Source organism: Herpailurus yagouaroundi, unplaced genomic scaffold, assembly GCF_014898765.1.
Source record: "Herpailurus yagouaroundi ecotype Mexico unplaced genomic scaffold, PumYag 557, whole genome shotgun sequence".
In the NCBI taxonomy this organism is placed as follows: Eukaryota; Metazoa; Chordata; class Mammalia; order Carnivora; family Felidae; genus Herpailurus; species Herpailurus yagouaroundi.
The window spans coordinates 1904110-1920647 of NW_024412774.1; the positions used below are offsets into that span (position 1 = coordinate 1904110).

Sequence of the window (16538 nt, forward strand, 5' to 3'; positions counted from 1 at the left end):
ACTGATTCGCTGCTCTGCCTCATCCATCCTTGCCACTGAAGCACCCATTCAAGATTGCAGCTCAGTTATAGAGTTTTTTGTTTCATCCTGACTTGACTTTATCTCTGTAGAAAGGGATTCTAATCTATTTTCAATCCCAGCTAGTATTCTTATTATCATGATTCTAAATTCTGGCTCAGACATCTTTCTTGTATCTGTGTTGATCAAGTCCCTGGCTGCCGTTTCTTCCTGCTCTTTCTTTTGGGGTGAATTCCTTCGTTTCATCATTTTGAAGGAAGAAAAGGAATTAATAAGGTAAAAATAAACTTAAAATTAAAAACAACACACACACACACACACAAGATCAAATAAATGACGCTAGATCTTAGGTGTGTTTTGGTCTGGTTGTTGAAAGGAGCTTGTTAGAATAGAGAAAAAAGGGAAGAAAAAAGGAAAACATTTGATAATTTGAAAAAATGAATACAAAGAAATAGAATAAAATGAAACGATGGAAGTAAAATGGAATTTGAAAAATTTACAAAATAGTAAAAATATAGTATTAAAAAATTAAAGAAAAATATTTTTAATAAAAATTGAAAATAGAAATAAATTTTTTCTCTTTCTTTATTCAAGAAAAAGAAAAGAAAAGAGAGAAAAAAAAGAAAAGTGAATAAAGCGACCAGCAAACAGACTGAAATACGAGTGAAATTACTTCATTTTCCCCTGGAAGTCAAACTATGAAGCACTTTATTGTCGGTAAAACAAGCAGGTGGAGAGACTTGGGTTCCTGAAGAGAGAGGTTGGCCCCGTTGGGCGGGGCTTAGTGTAAAGGCTCTGTTCTCCATTAGATGGCACTGCTTAGCTTACTGGGGTGGATGTTGTGGCGCATGTAGGTGTGTGTGCGCATGTGCGGGAGGGGCGAAAATGGCATCACCCGCTGTGTGGTCAGTAGTATCAGAGTTCTGTTCTCTCTGACCAGCAATCGTGCACTCATCCTGTGTCCAGCTTCCATCCACCCCCCGCTTCCACAATGTCCGTGACCAAGCGGTCAGACTGCCAGGCAGCACCTCCCTCCTGAGTTTTATCTCAGAAGCAGCTGTGTTTCCCAACCCCTCACTTCTGAGGGACTGTGGCTTTGTTCCGCTCAGACCTTCTGCGGGAGGGTCTCACCGAGCACTGGCTGGTGCCGGCCACCCCCAGGAACATTCACGAGACTGTGCTGCTGCCAATGCCCAGAGACTGCGGCTGGGTGCCAGCCCGCCCCAGAAAAAGTTCACACCCGCGTGTAGCAGCGGCGTTTCAGGGATTCTGGAAAATCACAACTCACATCTGGCGCCAAGCTTCACCCCCCAACGGCCTTGTCCCAGCACCAGCGAATGTGGTTGTTCTCCAGGATCCGCTGGGACGTTTGCCCGTGGGGAGTCCTCCCAGCAGGGGAACCGCCTCCTTTGTGGCCTGAGGACCTCGGTTTCTGCTCCCGGGGATTCGCCCCTCCCATCAGAGCTCCACCAGGTATGCAGCTGCGGAGTTTTGGACTCTGTGCTCCCCCTGTTTACAGAGTTTAATGTAGTTTAAACCCTCTCCTTCTCCTTTCTCCCTTTTTTTTTCAGTCAATTGCATACATTTTCTTTTCTCTCCAGCTGCTTTGGGTAAGGGGGATGCTTTCCATACGCTCCACCTCTGCCCCCATCTCTGTCCTCTCTCCACAAGCACAAACAGCTCTCTGCACTCTCCAAATGTCTCTCCCCCACTTCACCTCTCAGCGCTGCATACCTGCTGAATTCTGTGGTTCAGGTTGTGCAGATTGGTGTGTTAATCCTCAAATCAGTTTTCTAGGTGTGCAGGATGGTTTAGTGTTGATCTGGCTGTATTTAAGGGATGAGAGATGCAAAGAAAAGTTCCATGCTGTTCCACCACGTTGGCTCCTCTCCCCCACATTCTCATCTTTTTTATGTTTGCATAACATTCCATTGTGTGCATGTATCACATACATACCCTTACCCTTTCCTCTATCAGTGGACTCTTAGGTTGCTCCATATTTAGCACTTTTAACCTTTAAACTTTGTGTCAGCAATGTTTCAGGTTTTTTTTACTGTGGAGGCTATGTGTATCAATGATAGCAAAAGCTACCACCTACTGAGCTCCTAATACATACTAGGAATTGTAATAGGCACCTTATGTGCATTGAATAATTAATATTCATGAGAAATCTTTCTGGTGAGCATCACAGTCACCATTTTATAGATGGAGACACAGAAACTCAGGGAGGTCAAAATCACACAACATTTGAATGATAGATCAAGAATTTCAATTCAGATTCTCAAGCTCCAAATTTGGTTTAAAGCCCAGACATTCAATCCAGTTCCTAGATACCTGCTGGGGAGCATGCCATCTTCAACACACTTCTTCGTCAGGAGGAAAAAAGCATTAGTTCCTGGTGTCTGGAAAAGGAAAAGTGGGTAACAGCTACTCTAAGGAGGTGAAAATGAGCTTGAGAGATGAGTTAGATTTCATTCAGGGGGGAGGACAGAAAGACAGACATTGGCATAGATGTGCAAAGTTCACTGTTGTATTTGTGTGTATAGGATAAAGCTAGGAAAGTACTTAAAGTACTTAAGTACTTAAAGCAAGACTACGTTAAAGTATTTTAGCCTTCGTTCCCTTAAAAGATGGGAGGAGCAGGGCACCTGGGGGACTCAGTCGGTTAAGCCTCCGACTTGGGCTCAGGTCATGATCTCGCAGTCCCTGAGTTTAAGCCCCTCATCACGCTTTGTGCTGACAGCTCAGAGCCTGGAGCCCACTTTGGATTGTGTCTCCCTCTCTCTCTCTGCCCTGCCCCTGCTCGTGATCTATCTCTCTCTCTCTAAAAAATAAACATTAAAAAAAATTTTTTTAAATATGGGAGGAACAGATAACATCCTAGAGAGAATATGGGTCAGACATTAGCTCAAAAATATCTTGTATTGCTTGTTGACTGAAGCATTTTATAGACTAAAGTCTTTACTGTTCCTGAGAGAATGCTACGTTATAATTATAGGCACATTCCTTTTAAAATTTTTTAATGTTTTTATTTATTTTTGAGACAGAGAATGAGCAGGGGAGGGGCAGAGAGAGAAGGAGACACCGAATCCAAAGCAGGCTCCAGGTTCTGAGCTGTCAGCACAGAGCCTGATGTGGGGCTCGAACTCATGGACTGTGAGATCATGACCTGAGCTGAAGTCAGATGCTTAACCGACTGAGCCACCCAGGCACCCCTGGGCACATTCCTTTTAAATGTATCTATGGAGGCACCTGGCTGGTTCAGTCAGAGGAGCATGTGACTCTTGATCTCAGGGTCATGAGCTCAAGCCCCACTTTGGGTGTAGATATTACTTAAAATAAATAATTTAAAAACAAATAAATCTAGGGGCACCTGGGTGGCTCAGCCAGTTGAATGACTTCAGCTCAGGTCATGATCTCATAATTTGTGGGTTCAAGCCCTGTATCGAACTCTCTGCTCTCTGCTTTGGATTCTCTCTCTCTCTCTCTCCCTCCCTCCCTCCCTCCCTCTCCCCTTCCCCTGCTCTCTCTCTCAAAAATAAATAAATCTTTAAAAGTAAATAAATAAATCTATCTATGTAAGCTGATCACACAAGAGGAGAAAAGAAAAAAATGCAATTTGATTGTCCTCCCTCCAAATTTGCATCGGGCATCCCAGGAACAGAGAGACCTATTTAGTGGGTAATCCACAGCACAGAGAGGAAAAGATGTGCTTCATGCATAGAATTCTCAACATTAAATGTTAACTCAGGCAGCTAAAATATCCAGCAGGAAGTGGGGAAAGGATATTTTAATTTTCCATATGAGCTGGAAGAATGTTCCATCTATTTCTTGTCTTGTTTCAAGGAGACATGATCTTGTAACACTTCAGAGAGACTGAGCTCAGACCTCTCTCCTGCATGTATTTCCAAACCCCAGGTTCCCCTGGTCCAAACACCCACAGTTTGCTCATCTCCTACTATATTGTGTATAAACGTCTGTTTCAACCTGAGAGCAGGAATTACGTCTCATTCCGCTTTTGCAATCCCAGTATCCAGCATAAATCCTTGCATCTATTACGAGCTCCAAACTCTGTGAGAACAGACTTGGAACTCTCCTTCCACGCCTCACTACAACTGAAGTAAAGCTTTCGCTTCATTTTCCCCTCTAAACCCACAGAGATTAGGACAGCCCCCTAAGGCCCATCTCTCGGATTTAAACTGGCCCTTCTCTTGCAGCCGGCTGCGAGCACAGAGTACCATTGGCAGCTGAGAGAACAGAGGCGCCAAACGAAGAGAGGTGGGTGAACTCACTGCTCAGGACAAAGGCAGCTTCTTCCAAACATTCCTGGCCAACACTTCACATCACTGGCATCTTCACTTATGTCCAGGGGCAGAAGCTGAATATTTGTGGCCCCCAGAGTCTCCTTGAGAAAAGAAAAAGCAGGACCCGTGTCACCTTAGCTGAGAGGTAAGAAAACAAGATTACTTGATTTGGCGAGGGGGCTGGGGGGGGGGGGAGAGAAGACCAGAAAAGTTCTCCCTCCTATAAGTCACCTGTGGGGTGCCAGACACTACCTGGGTGCCATGGAGACTATCTGAGGTCTAATTCCCATGACAATGTGAGAAAGTCAGTGCTGTTATCTCCCTATTGGAGGCAACACAAAGGTCAGAAAGTCAGAGCCCTTGTCTGAGTCAGAGGCAGAGCCTGGGTTAGAACCAGTGTCTGTCTATTCCAAAGCCCTTCTCTTAACCTTAATGGCAATATATTTTAATTTTTTTAATGTCTATTTATTTTTGAGAGAGAGAGGGAGAGAGAGAGAGACAGAGCATGAGCAGGGGAGGGGCAGAGAGGGAGACACAGAATCTGAAGCAGGCTCCAGGCTCCGAGCTGTCAGCACAGAGCCCGCTGTGGGGCTCAAACTCACAAACCGTGAGATCGTGACCTGAGCCGAAGTCGGTCACTCAACTGACTGAGCCACCCAGGCGCCCCTAAGTCAGTACTAACGTTAAAGATCACATGGCATAGAGGCTCCTGGATGACTCAGTCAGTGAAGTGTGCAACTCTTGATCTCGGGGTTGTGAGTTTGAGCCCCATGTTGGGTGTAGAGATACTTAAAAAATAAAATCTTTTTAAAAATCACCTGGAGGGGCACCTAGGTGGCTCAGTCGGTTGGGCATCCGACTTCAGCTCAGGCCATGATCTCACAGCTTGTGAGTTGGAGCCCCGCGTCGGGCTCTGTGCTGACAGCTCGGAGCCTGGAGCCTGCTTCAGATTCTGTGTCTCCCTCTCTCTCTGCCCCTACCCCGCTCACACTCTGTCTCTCTTTTTCTCAAAAATAAACATTAAAAAATCTTTAAAAATCACATGGCTAGAACATTAGAGAAAATATGAAAGGCAATCATACAGATTAAAGGTAAGTATTTCTTTGAGAGATTTCTGCTTTATTTGTATATGTGGTGTATGTGCGCACCATTGTGATTGGGTAACAACGTGAGTATATTCCTTATTTTGGGCAATAGTAAAAATGCATGAAGCCAGCTGCACTGTATTTTACTGCATCTAGATTGCCCGGACACAGAAAGCAGGCAATAAATGAAAGCCATTTTAGCTAGTATCTTTTTTATTCCTCGTGGACCTATTGTTACCATCTTCAGTAGTAGCTCAGGTTTAGAGAGATTAGGAATTTTGCTCACTGCTCATCATAACCTCTGCAGGGGCAAAAATCATGTCAACCTTGACTATATCTCAGGCTCTTGGTGCAATTCAGGTGCAAAATGTTTGTGCAGCCATCCCCAGAGAGCCCAGTACCTTTTTAGGTGCATTTGTGAGTTATTCAGCAGGTTAATCAAGGACATTCCAGAGCATCTAAAGTTATCAGAAGGGCAAGATAACATGAAGAAGTCTTCAGGAAGAAGTTAAGAACAGGAGCAGCTAGAAGAAGAGGAGGGCAGGGCGCCTGGGTGGTTCAGTGGTTAGGCGACTGACTTCGGCTCAGGTCATGATCTCGTGGTTTGTGAGTTCTAGCCCCACGTTGGGCTCTGTGCTGACAGCTCAGAGCCTGGAGCCTGCTTCAGATTCTGTGTCTCCCTCTCTCTCTACCCCTTCCCTGCTCATGCTCTGTGTCTCTCTGTCTCTCAATAGTAAATAAACGTTTAAAAATTTTAAAAAAAAAGGAGAGGAAGGAAAAAGCAGGACAGAGGTAAGGCAGAGCATAGACAGGAAGGAAGCCCATGGCAAGAGACTGCAACAGACACTCGTTTTTAGCACCAGAGAGAGCACCTCTAATGGGCCCAGCTCTTACTCCCGGCCAAGAACAGCCCAACGGGCCAGGTGACCCCATTCAGAGCTAAGAACATCCACCCTAGACAGAAGTTGGCCTGAAAATAACTTGAAGTACCAACTTTGAGCCTCATTGTGCTTGTCTGAAAAATGAGGGCTTGTGCCAAAATACCAAGAGGGAAGTTTTCACCAAAACATATCTACCTTCCTGTGCCAAACTGTGTCCCCATAATCATAAAACAGCATCAACAATGACCACCAATAATTTATTTCATTCATATTATTCAAGGTGTTTTTATCTGTTACTTGAAGGGGAGTATCTTAATGACCTCGTCTATCTTTGCCTAAACCAACAGTTTTGGAGGGAATGATCCTTTTTTCTTAATTTGGACATGTTAGGAATTAAGCATGGTCAGTGGGGAAATTTTGCTGAAATTGAAGGAGAAGGCATTAAAGAATTGGAGAAAGAACATAATATTTGGATTCAAAGAAATCTTAGTACACTTCATGTGAAATTTTTGTCATTTTTTAAAGGGAGAGAGGGTGGACCCATACATTAAGTGCAAGAATGTGCCATCAATATTTCTGAAAGGACCTTCAGACACTGATACCAATTGTTACCTCAGGGAGCACCGTGGGAGCAAGAAAATTACTTTTAAAATTTATTTTTAAAATTAACATACATAAAATTGAGTTTTTTTGTGTGTAAATACATATATTTTAACACACATAGAAACTGTTTTTATCAGTAGCTTTTATAGGGGCACCTGGGTTGCTCAGTGGTTAAGCATCTGACTTTGGCTCAAGTTGTAATCTTATAGTTTGTGAGTTCAAGCCCCACATTGGGCTCTGTGCTTATGGTGCAGAGCCTGCTTAGGATTCTCTCTCTCTCTCTCTCTCTCTGTCTCTCTCTGTCTCTCTTTGCCTCTTCCTTGCTTATGCTCTCTCTCTCTCAAAATGATAAGTAAATAAACTTAAAAAATGAAACAAATGGCTTTTATATAAATAATGAGTGGATACAAAAAATGCAACCCAGAAATAGGTATAAAAATAATGATGCATTTGTTTTTGTGCGTTTCTGTGACTTATTTCACACAGCATTATACTCTCTAGCTCCATCCATGTCATTGCAAATGACAAGATTTCATTCTTTTTTATGGATGAATAATATTCCATTATGTGTATATGTATACACACACATACATATATATGTTACGTACACATACACCACCTCTCCTTTATCCATTTGTCAGTTTATGGACACTTGGGCTGCTGACACAAATCACTATATTGTACACTTGAAACTAATATATCACTATATGTTAACTATACTGGAATTAAAATAAAAATAGAAAAAAATAAAATAAAGGTGCAATGACTCCCTTGTACTTACTAGCCATTTTAAGAAAATGATCTTTGAAGCCCCTGTGTGCCCTTCCTACACCACTCCTCACTGCTAGGAAGTATGTTTCTTGAATTTGGGGCTCACTTTTCTCCTATTTTATCTGCCACATGACTTTGTATCCCTAAACAATATGTTTCTTAACATTTTTTTGCACAGTTTGGCTTTTATGTAAATGGAATTATAACTGCACACTCATGTAACTCTTTCTTTGTTCAGTATAACGTTTCTGAAATTGATTTATTCATAACATTAGATGTGGCTCTGATTCACTCATTGCTTTATAGAATAGTATTCCATTGTATAAGGAAATCATAATTTAGTTATCAATTCTACCACTAAACACTGGGGATGTTTACAGTTTTTTTTTTTTTTTTCTAGTAAAACGGTGCAGCTGTGAACATTAGTTACTCTGGATATATGCTTGGACACAGAATTTCTGGGGCATGGTCATACCTTAAAATTTACCACATAATGCCAAATTGTTTTCTGAAGTGATCATGCCAATTCAGACTGTCAGCGACCATGTGTGAAAGTTAGCATGATTAAACTTAATGTTTTCAGAAGTTTATATTTGTGCCAATTCCACGGATGTGAAGTGGTATCTAATTTGGGTATTAATTTTCATTTCCTTTGTTACTAATGAGATTAGCGTATTTCCATGTTTTCAGTGATGAATTATTTTTTCATGAGGTATACATTCAGGCCTTTTCCCCAAATTTCTGTGGAAAAAACCTATTTTGCATATTAACTGTCCAATTCCTTTGTATATCCTACATAGGGATTCCTTGTCACCCATATGTATTGCAGGAATATTTTTCCAGTTTGTGATTTTTAATTTTTTTTGGTGATCAGCTTTTCTTTTGATAGTTACACTTTACATTTTTTTCAAGTTTACTTATCTAAGTAATCTCTACACCCAATGCGGGGCTCAAACTCACGACCCCGAGATCAAGAGTCACACATTCTTCTGACTAAGCCATCCGGGTGTCCCAGATTTTTAATTTTATTTATTTATTTTTTTATGTTTACATTTTAAAGCAGGCAAGTTTTGAATTCTTTTCTTATATTCTTATAGTTTTCTCTGCCACCAAGGCCACAAAGATATACTTTTATTTTGTTTTCTAAAATTTCAGAAATTCGCACTTCACCTTTTGGTTTTCATTCGCCTGAAATCGATTTTCTCTGCATGTGGTATGATGTATGGTTTCAATTTCCTTTTATTTTTCTACACAAATAATTTACCCAAAACCATTAATAGAAAGACCTATCTTCTTCCTGATTATCCTCAATACAAGTTATGTGATAAATCAAGTTTGTAAATATATATATGTGTATGTTCCCAAGCCTCACCCCACCCTGTTACTCTGTTTATCTCTGACACATAATTTTTTTCATTGGGATCTTTAACTCAGAGACTAGCACACCACGAGAGATTTAGAGTGCATCGAGGTAGAGATGGGGCATTGTGGGCAGAAAATGACTTCCTTCCCTCCTCAGTTCTGCACTCCTGGGCCACCCTGGATCTCGTTTTCCCCAGCAATGCTAAACGCCTTCCCAACTTCAGGTTTTTGCACGTGCTTTTTCCTATTCTGTTTCAAGTGCGCTCTCTCTAGCTCAGTGTTCAGCCTGTTCCTCCAGACATTACTGGCCATCTTCTTTCTTGGCTTTCTTCTTAGCTAAAATTTATCCCTATATTTGTCTTCTTGTTTGCTTTCTCTATTCCTCACTAGCAAGAATATAATTTGTGAAAGCTTACGGCCACTGGTTTTGTTCGCTGTTTGATTTCAGGCCCCTTGTGCATAGTAAACACTCATATAATTGCTGTTTGATACATACGATAAATAGCAAGTCAGAAATAAGTCCAAATAGCATATTTTATGCATGCCAGTGACCTAAAAATCATACTGGATCCTCAGAGTCAGCAACAGAGGCAAAGGACCCCTGCTTCTTCTTTTTTTATTTTTTATTTTTGTATTTTTAAAAGCTTATTTATTTATTTTGAGTGAGACAGAGACAGCGCAAGTGAGGGAGGAGCAGAGACAGAGAGGGAGAGAAAGAGAATCCCAAGCAGGCTCCACACTGTCATCACAGAGCCTGACGTGGAGCTCGAACTCATGAAACCACAAGATCATGACCTAAGCTGAAACCAAGAGCCAGACACTTAACCGACTGAGCCACCCAGATGCCCCATAAAGACCCCTACTTCTAGAACTCTGTTCTTTGGACAAGTTACTTACTGCTTATGAGCCTCAGTACAGTCGTGTATGAATGGATAAAATCATGCTATTTTTGTAGGGTTGTGGAAATTAATTGATCTCCATGTGTTTAAAACATGCAGCACAGTGTAGGGGCACATATGTGGTGTTAACACATATAGTTTTTTTCCTTAAAAAAAAAAGAATGTGTTCTCTTTCTAGAAGGAGTCATTTTTAGAAATATTCAGAAAGGAAATTATTCATTGGTCTTTCTTAGAAAAACCATTATTGATGGTACTTTTCTCTAATAAGCAGTGACAAATTTCCCCCAGAAATTCAACCTATTAAAAGAGGTATGCGTTTCAGAATAAAGGGATTGTGAATCTTCCTTTATTTAAACTATTGGAGACAACCCCTTGCATCCTGAGAAACTTTTCAAGAATGAGAAAAAGGAGAGGGAGAGAGAGAGAGAGAGAGAGAGAGAGAGAGAAAGGAAGGAAGGGGAAGGAAGGAAGGAAGGAAGGAAGGAAGGAAGGAAGGAAGGAAAGACAAAGACCAGACCACTTAAAGTCATCAAAAGAAAAGAAAAAAACAATCATAGCTTTTACCTCCATTTTACAGACAAGATAACTGAGGCTCAGTTTCAGATTCTATGTCTCCACCCCCCCCCCCCCGCCTTTCCCCCACCCTGGCTGTATTTCTCTCTCAAAAATAAACATTAATTTTTTTAAAAAAGATACCTGAGGCTTATAAGGGTTGAATTGCCGAAGGTCACAGATTTACTAAGTACATGTGGAGGTTTTCCATTTCCGGTTTTGCGACGTCCCACCTCACCAGTCCTCCTGACAACAGTCAACCCACAGCACTTACATTGGCTCTCGGGACCCCTGATGCTCTTCCTCTTTGCCGTTTTACTCCTGCGTGGATCACAGTCTCCTGTAACCTGCTTGTTTTGCACTTAGATGGAGAGGCCCCTGGAGTTGGGCAACGTGACCAGAGTCCAGGAGTTTGTCTTGTTGGGTTTATCCACAAGGCTGGGCATAAGGATTGTCCTGTTTGCCATCTTCCTGGCCCTCTACCTGCTGACCCTCCTGGAGAACATGCTCATCATCTACCTCATCTGCAGTCACATCGAGCTCCACAAGCCCATGTATTTCTTCCTGGGCAACCTGAGCTGCCTGGAGATGTGCTACGTGTCCGTGACCGTGCCCAGCCTGCTCGTGGGGCTGGGCTCCAGTCCATGCCATGTGCCCTTCGCAGCCTGCATGACACAGCTTTTTTTATTCATAGCTCTCATTAGTACCAAGTGCACCCTCCTGGCCTCCATGGCCTATGACCGCTACGTGGCCATCTGCCGCCCACTCCACTACCCACTGCTCATGAGGCCCCAGGTCTGCCTGGGCTTAGCCTTGTCCTCATGGCTTGGGGGGCTGTTGGTCTCAGTGGCCAAGACATCATGCATCGCCAGTCTGTCCTACTGTGGCCCCAATGTCCTCAACCACTTTTTCTGTGATGTCTCCCCTCTGCTCAACCTGTCCTGCACTAACGTGGCCCTGACGGAGCTGGTGGACTTCATCTCTGCTATCGTCATCTTCTGTGGGTCATTGCTAGTGGCTCTGGCCTCCTATGTGGCCATCGGGAGGGCTGTGCTCCACATGCCATCAGCCGTCACCCGCTGCAGAGCCCTCTCCACCTGTGCCTCCCACCTGGTGGTGGTGGGCATCTTCTATGGGGTGGTCCTCTTCATGTATTCCCGCCCCCGCCTCATCGGTTCCACAGACCTCAACAAGGTGCTATCTGTCATCTACACGGTGGTCACACCCATGTGCAGCCCCGTCATCTACTGCCTGCGGAACAGGGAGGTCCAGGCAGTGCTGCAGAAAACCCTCCACTCACCCCGGGTCTCTTCAGCGACAACACACTTTGCCCACTCCTGATTTTAACAGAGCACACTGATGGTCACCAGAAGGGAGGTGGGTGGGGGTGCATTGAACAGGTGATGGGGAAGAAGGAGGGCCCTTGTGATGAGCACCGGGTGATGTATGAAAGTGTTGGGTCACTAGATTGTGCACCTGAAACTAATATTACACTGTATGTTAACCAACTGGAATTTAAATAAAAACTTTAAAAAGTAATAATAAGATAACACTCCTTCCCTGTTCCCAACAACTTTTGCTTCACCATATAATTGGCTTTGGCTAATGGAATGTAGACCAAATTGAGAGTCCTGAGCTGATGTCTGGGGAAGCACTAACTGTTTCCACTGCCTTCTTGCCATTTGCCTTGAGAAGAACATCTCCTGGTTCTGGGATGAGAGACAAGTAGAACAGACCTAAGCCTGCCCTGCAGCCTGAAACAGAACACCACCATAGATCCAGAAGCCAGAAAAAAAAAAAAAAAAAAAAAACAAGTGTGCTACTGAAGCCACTGGAAAACATTTTTGGATTGCTTGTAACAAAACAGTGTTGTAGCAATGACTGACTAATACAGCATCATATTGGTTAGGTAATGGATTTCAGCCTAAAACAGTTGCTTAAACAGGATACAACGAATTTCTCATCAATGTAGCAGCACTTATTTGGTATTAATAAGACAGTCCAAAACGTCAGAGTTCCCCTATCTTGTGATATCATTCTCAGCATGACGCTTCCAGGTCAGGGTGCAAGATGGCTGCTCCAGGTCCAGTCATCACGCTTGAATTCCAACCAGAAGAGAAGGAGAGTGAAGGAAGTACAGGAAAGTGTCTTTCCCCTAAAAAGCATAACCTAAAACTTTTCCATGGACATTTGTCCAGCACATACTCCTATGACATCATGGAGAGAAGGGAAGAGCTGAGAAACATTTTTTTGTGTGTGTATGATGTAAGAAAGTGGTCCAGGTTCATTCTTCTGCATGTCGCTGTCCAGTTTTCCCAGTACCACTTGCTGAAGAGACTGTCTTTATTCCATTGGATATTCTCTCCTGCTTTGTCAGAGATGAGTTGGCCATACATTTGTGGGTCCATTTCTGGGTTCCCTTTTCTGTTCCATTGATCTGAATGTCTGTTTGTGTGCCATGGAAACATTTTTTTTTTCTGGATTTCCAGCGGAGATATGGTGGATCTATTACTAAAGGAAGAAGGAAGGACTGATGTTGTAGATGACCACAACCTTTGTCACACATATCTCCCTCACAGTGTGGCTGTGAATGTGACAAGTCTATATAAAGTGTTTTGAATAGGGTCTGAAATTCAGCAAATTCTCTATAGACAGTAGAATTATTATAGCTGTAAATCTTTGGGAATATGGAGATGGATAAGACATCACCTTTCTTCAGTGAGTTGTTCTCTTATTTATTCGACCAGATTCACCGAGCAGCTAACGTGGACCAGGCATTGTTCCGGGCAACGCGGATGGGGTCCATGCTCTGAGGTGCTCACGTTATGCTTTGCATATTTTCAGCTGGCTGTGAAGTGAGCTCCACGGAGGAATAGCAAGAGGAGTGGAGTGTGGTGCCACAGCAACTGGGGATGCAGAAGCCAGACCTTGAAGGTGTCTGCATGCACAGGGAAGACAAGGAAGATCACGGCATTCAGATGACACTGGTGCACAGGCACCAGATACGACACCCCTGATATGTCCACACAACGCTGAGTCTAGTGCAGCTGGAACCACAACAGAATGGCATCTTGAGTTCCCAGTGAAAGAGGTTCAGCTCTGTCTTATGGACACAAAAGACACAGATTAAAGTGATTTTTTAGGGGCACCTGGGTGGCTCAGTCAGATAAGCATTCAACTTCGGCTCAGGTCATGATCTCATGGTTTACGAGTTCAAGCCCCATGTCTGGCTCTATGCTGATGGCTCAGAGCCTGGAGCCTGCTTTAGATTCTGTGTCTCCTTCTCTCTCTGACCCTTTTCTGCTCGTTCTCTCTCTCTCTCACTCTCTCTGTCTCAAAATAAACATTAAAAATTTTGAAAAAAATAAAGTGATTTTTAAATTGAAAATTACATCTTTTTTTTAAATATGAAATTTATTGTCAAATTGGTTTCCATACAACACCCAGTGCACATCCCAAAAGGTGCCCTCCTCAATAGCCATCACCCACCCTCCCTTCCCCCCTACCCCCCATCTACTCTCAGTTTATTCTCAGTCTTTAAGAGTCTCTTATACTTTGGCTCTCTCCCTCTCTAACCTCTTTTTTTCCTTCCCCTCCCCCATGGGTTTCTGTTAGGTTTCTCAGGATCCACATAAGAGTGAACACATATGGTATCTGTCTTTCTCTGTATGATTTATTTCATTTAGCATAACACTCTCCAGTTCCATCCATGTTGCTACAAAAAGCCATTTTTCATTCCTTCTCATTGCCACATAGTACTCCATTGTGTATATAAACCACAATTTCTTTATCCATTCGTCAGTTGATGGACATTTAGGCTCTTTCCATAATTTGGCTATTGTTGAAAGTGCTGCTCTAAACATTGGGGTACCAGTGCCCCTACGCATCAGCACTCCTGTATCCCTTGGGTAAATTCCTAGCAGTGCTATTGCTGGGTCATAGGGTAGGTCTATTTTTAATTTTTTGAGGAACCTCCACACTGTTTTCCAGAGTGACTGCACCAGTTTGCATTCCCACCAACAGTGCAAGAGGGTTCCCGTTTCTCCACATCCTCTCCAGCATCTATAGTCTTCTGACGTGTTCATTTTAGCCATTCTGACCAGCGTGAGGTGGTGTCTCAGTGTGGTTTTGATTTGTATTTCCCTGATGAGGAGCAAGCACATTGAGCATCTTTTCATGTGCCTGTTGGCCATCTGGATGTCTTCTTTAGAGAAGTGTCTATTCATGTTTTCTGCCCATTTCTTCACTGGATTATTTGTTTTTCGGGTGTGGAGTTTGGTGAGCTCTTCATAGATTTTGGATACTAGCCCTTTGTCCGATATGTTATTTGCAAATATCTTTTCCCATTTCGATAGTTGCCTTTTAATTTTGTTGAGTGTTTCCTTTGCTGTGCAGAAGCTTTTTATCTTCATGAGGTCCCAATTGTTCATTTTTGCTTTTAATTCCCTTGCCTTTGGGGATGTGTCAAGTAAGAAATTGCTATGGCTGAGGTAAGAGAGGTTTTTTCCTGCTTTCTCCTCTAGGGTTTTGATGGTTTCCTGTCTCACAATCAGGTCCTTTATCCATTTTGAATTTGTTTTTGTGAATGGTGTAAGAAAGTGGTCTAGTTTCATCCTTCTGCATGTTGCTGTCCAGTTCTCCCAGCACCATTTGTTAAAGAGACTGTCTTTTTTCCATTGGATGTTCTTTCCTGCTTTGTCAAAGATGAGTTGGCCATACTTTTGTGGGTCTAGTTCTGGGGTTTCTATTCTATTCCATTGGTCTATGTGTCTGTTTTTGTGCCAATACCATGCTGTCTTGATGATGACAGCTTTGTAGTAGAGGCTAAAGTCTGGGATTGTGATGCCTCCCGCTTTGGTCTTCTTCAAAATTACTTTGGCTATTCAGGGCCTTTTGTGGTTCCATACAAATTTTAGGATTGCTTGTTCTAGCTTCAAGAAGAATGCTGGTGCAATTTTGCTTGGGATTGCATTGCATGTGTAGATTGCTTTGGGTAGTATTGAAATTTTAACAATATTTATTCTTCCAATCCATGAACGTGGAATGTTTTTCCATTTTTAATATCTTCTTCAATTTCCTTCACAAGCGCTCTATAGTTTTCAGCATAGAGATCTTTTACATCTTTGGTTAGGTTTATTCCTAGGTATTTTATGCTTCTTGGTGCAGTTGTGAATGGGATCAGTTTCTTTATTTGTCTTTCTGTTGCTTCATTATTAGTGTATAAGAATGCAACTGATTTCTGCACATTGATTTTGTATCCTGCGACTTTGCTGAATTCATGTATCAGTTCTAGCAGACTTCTGGTGGAGTCTATCGGATTTTTCATGTATAACATCATGTCATCTGCAGAAAGTGAAAGCTTGACTTCATCTTTGCCAATTTTGATGCTTTTGATTTCATTTTTTTGTCTGATTGCTGATGATTCTAGAACTTCCAACACTATGTTAAACAACAGCGGTGAGAGTGGACATCCCTATCGTGTTCCTGATCTCAGGGAGAAAGCTCTGTTTTTCCCCAGTGAGGATGATATTAGCTATGGGCTTCATAAATGGCTTTTAGATGTTTAAGTATGTTCCTTCTATTCTGACTTTCTCGAGGGTTTTTATAAAGAAAGGATGCTGAATTTTGTCAAATGCTTTTTCTGCATCAATGGACAGGATCGTATGGTTCTTATCTTTTCTTTTATTAATGTGATGTATCACATTGATTGATTTGTGAATGTTGAACCAACCCTGCATCCCAGGAATGAATCCCACTTGATCATGGTGAATAATTATTTTTATATGCTGTTGAATTCGATTTGCTAGTATCTTATTGAGAATTTTTTCATTCATATCCATCAGGGATATTGGCCTGTAGTTCTCTTTTTTTCTGGGTCCCTGTCTGGTTTAGGAATCAAAGTAATGCTGGATTCATAGAATGAGCCTGGAAGTTTGCCTTCCCTTTCTATTTTTTGGAATAGCTTGAGGAGGATAGGTATTACCTCTGCTTTAAATGTCTGGTAGAACTCCCCTGGGAAGCCATCTGGTCCTGGACTCTTATTTGTTGGGAGATTTTTGATAA

The 16538-nt window shown here is 42.4% G+C and overlaps 1 protein-coding gene and 1 long non-coding RNA gene across 2 annotated transcripts; both read left to right on the forward strand.

Annotated features, from left to right (window-relative positions):
• Window positions 1-862: 862 nt before the first annotated feature.
• On the forward strand, window positions 863-13614 carry LOC121023495 (uncharacterized). The gene is made up of 3 exons (XR_005787430.1): window positions 863-1491; window positions 4236-4467; window positions 13320-13614. It is a non-coding gene; the product is annotated as an uncharacterized LOC121023495 (long non-coding RNA).
• Window positions 10842-11892, forward strand: LOC121023478 (olfactory receptor 5-like). The gene has a single exon (XM_040465420.1). It carries the CDS (start codon window positions 10842-10844, stop codon window positions 11814-11816), a length of 975 nt encoding a protein of 324 aa, XP_040321354.1. The 3' UTR covers window positions 11817-11892.
• Window positions 13615-16538: the final 2924 nt, after the last annotated feature.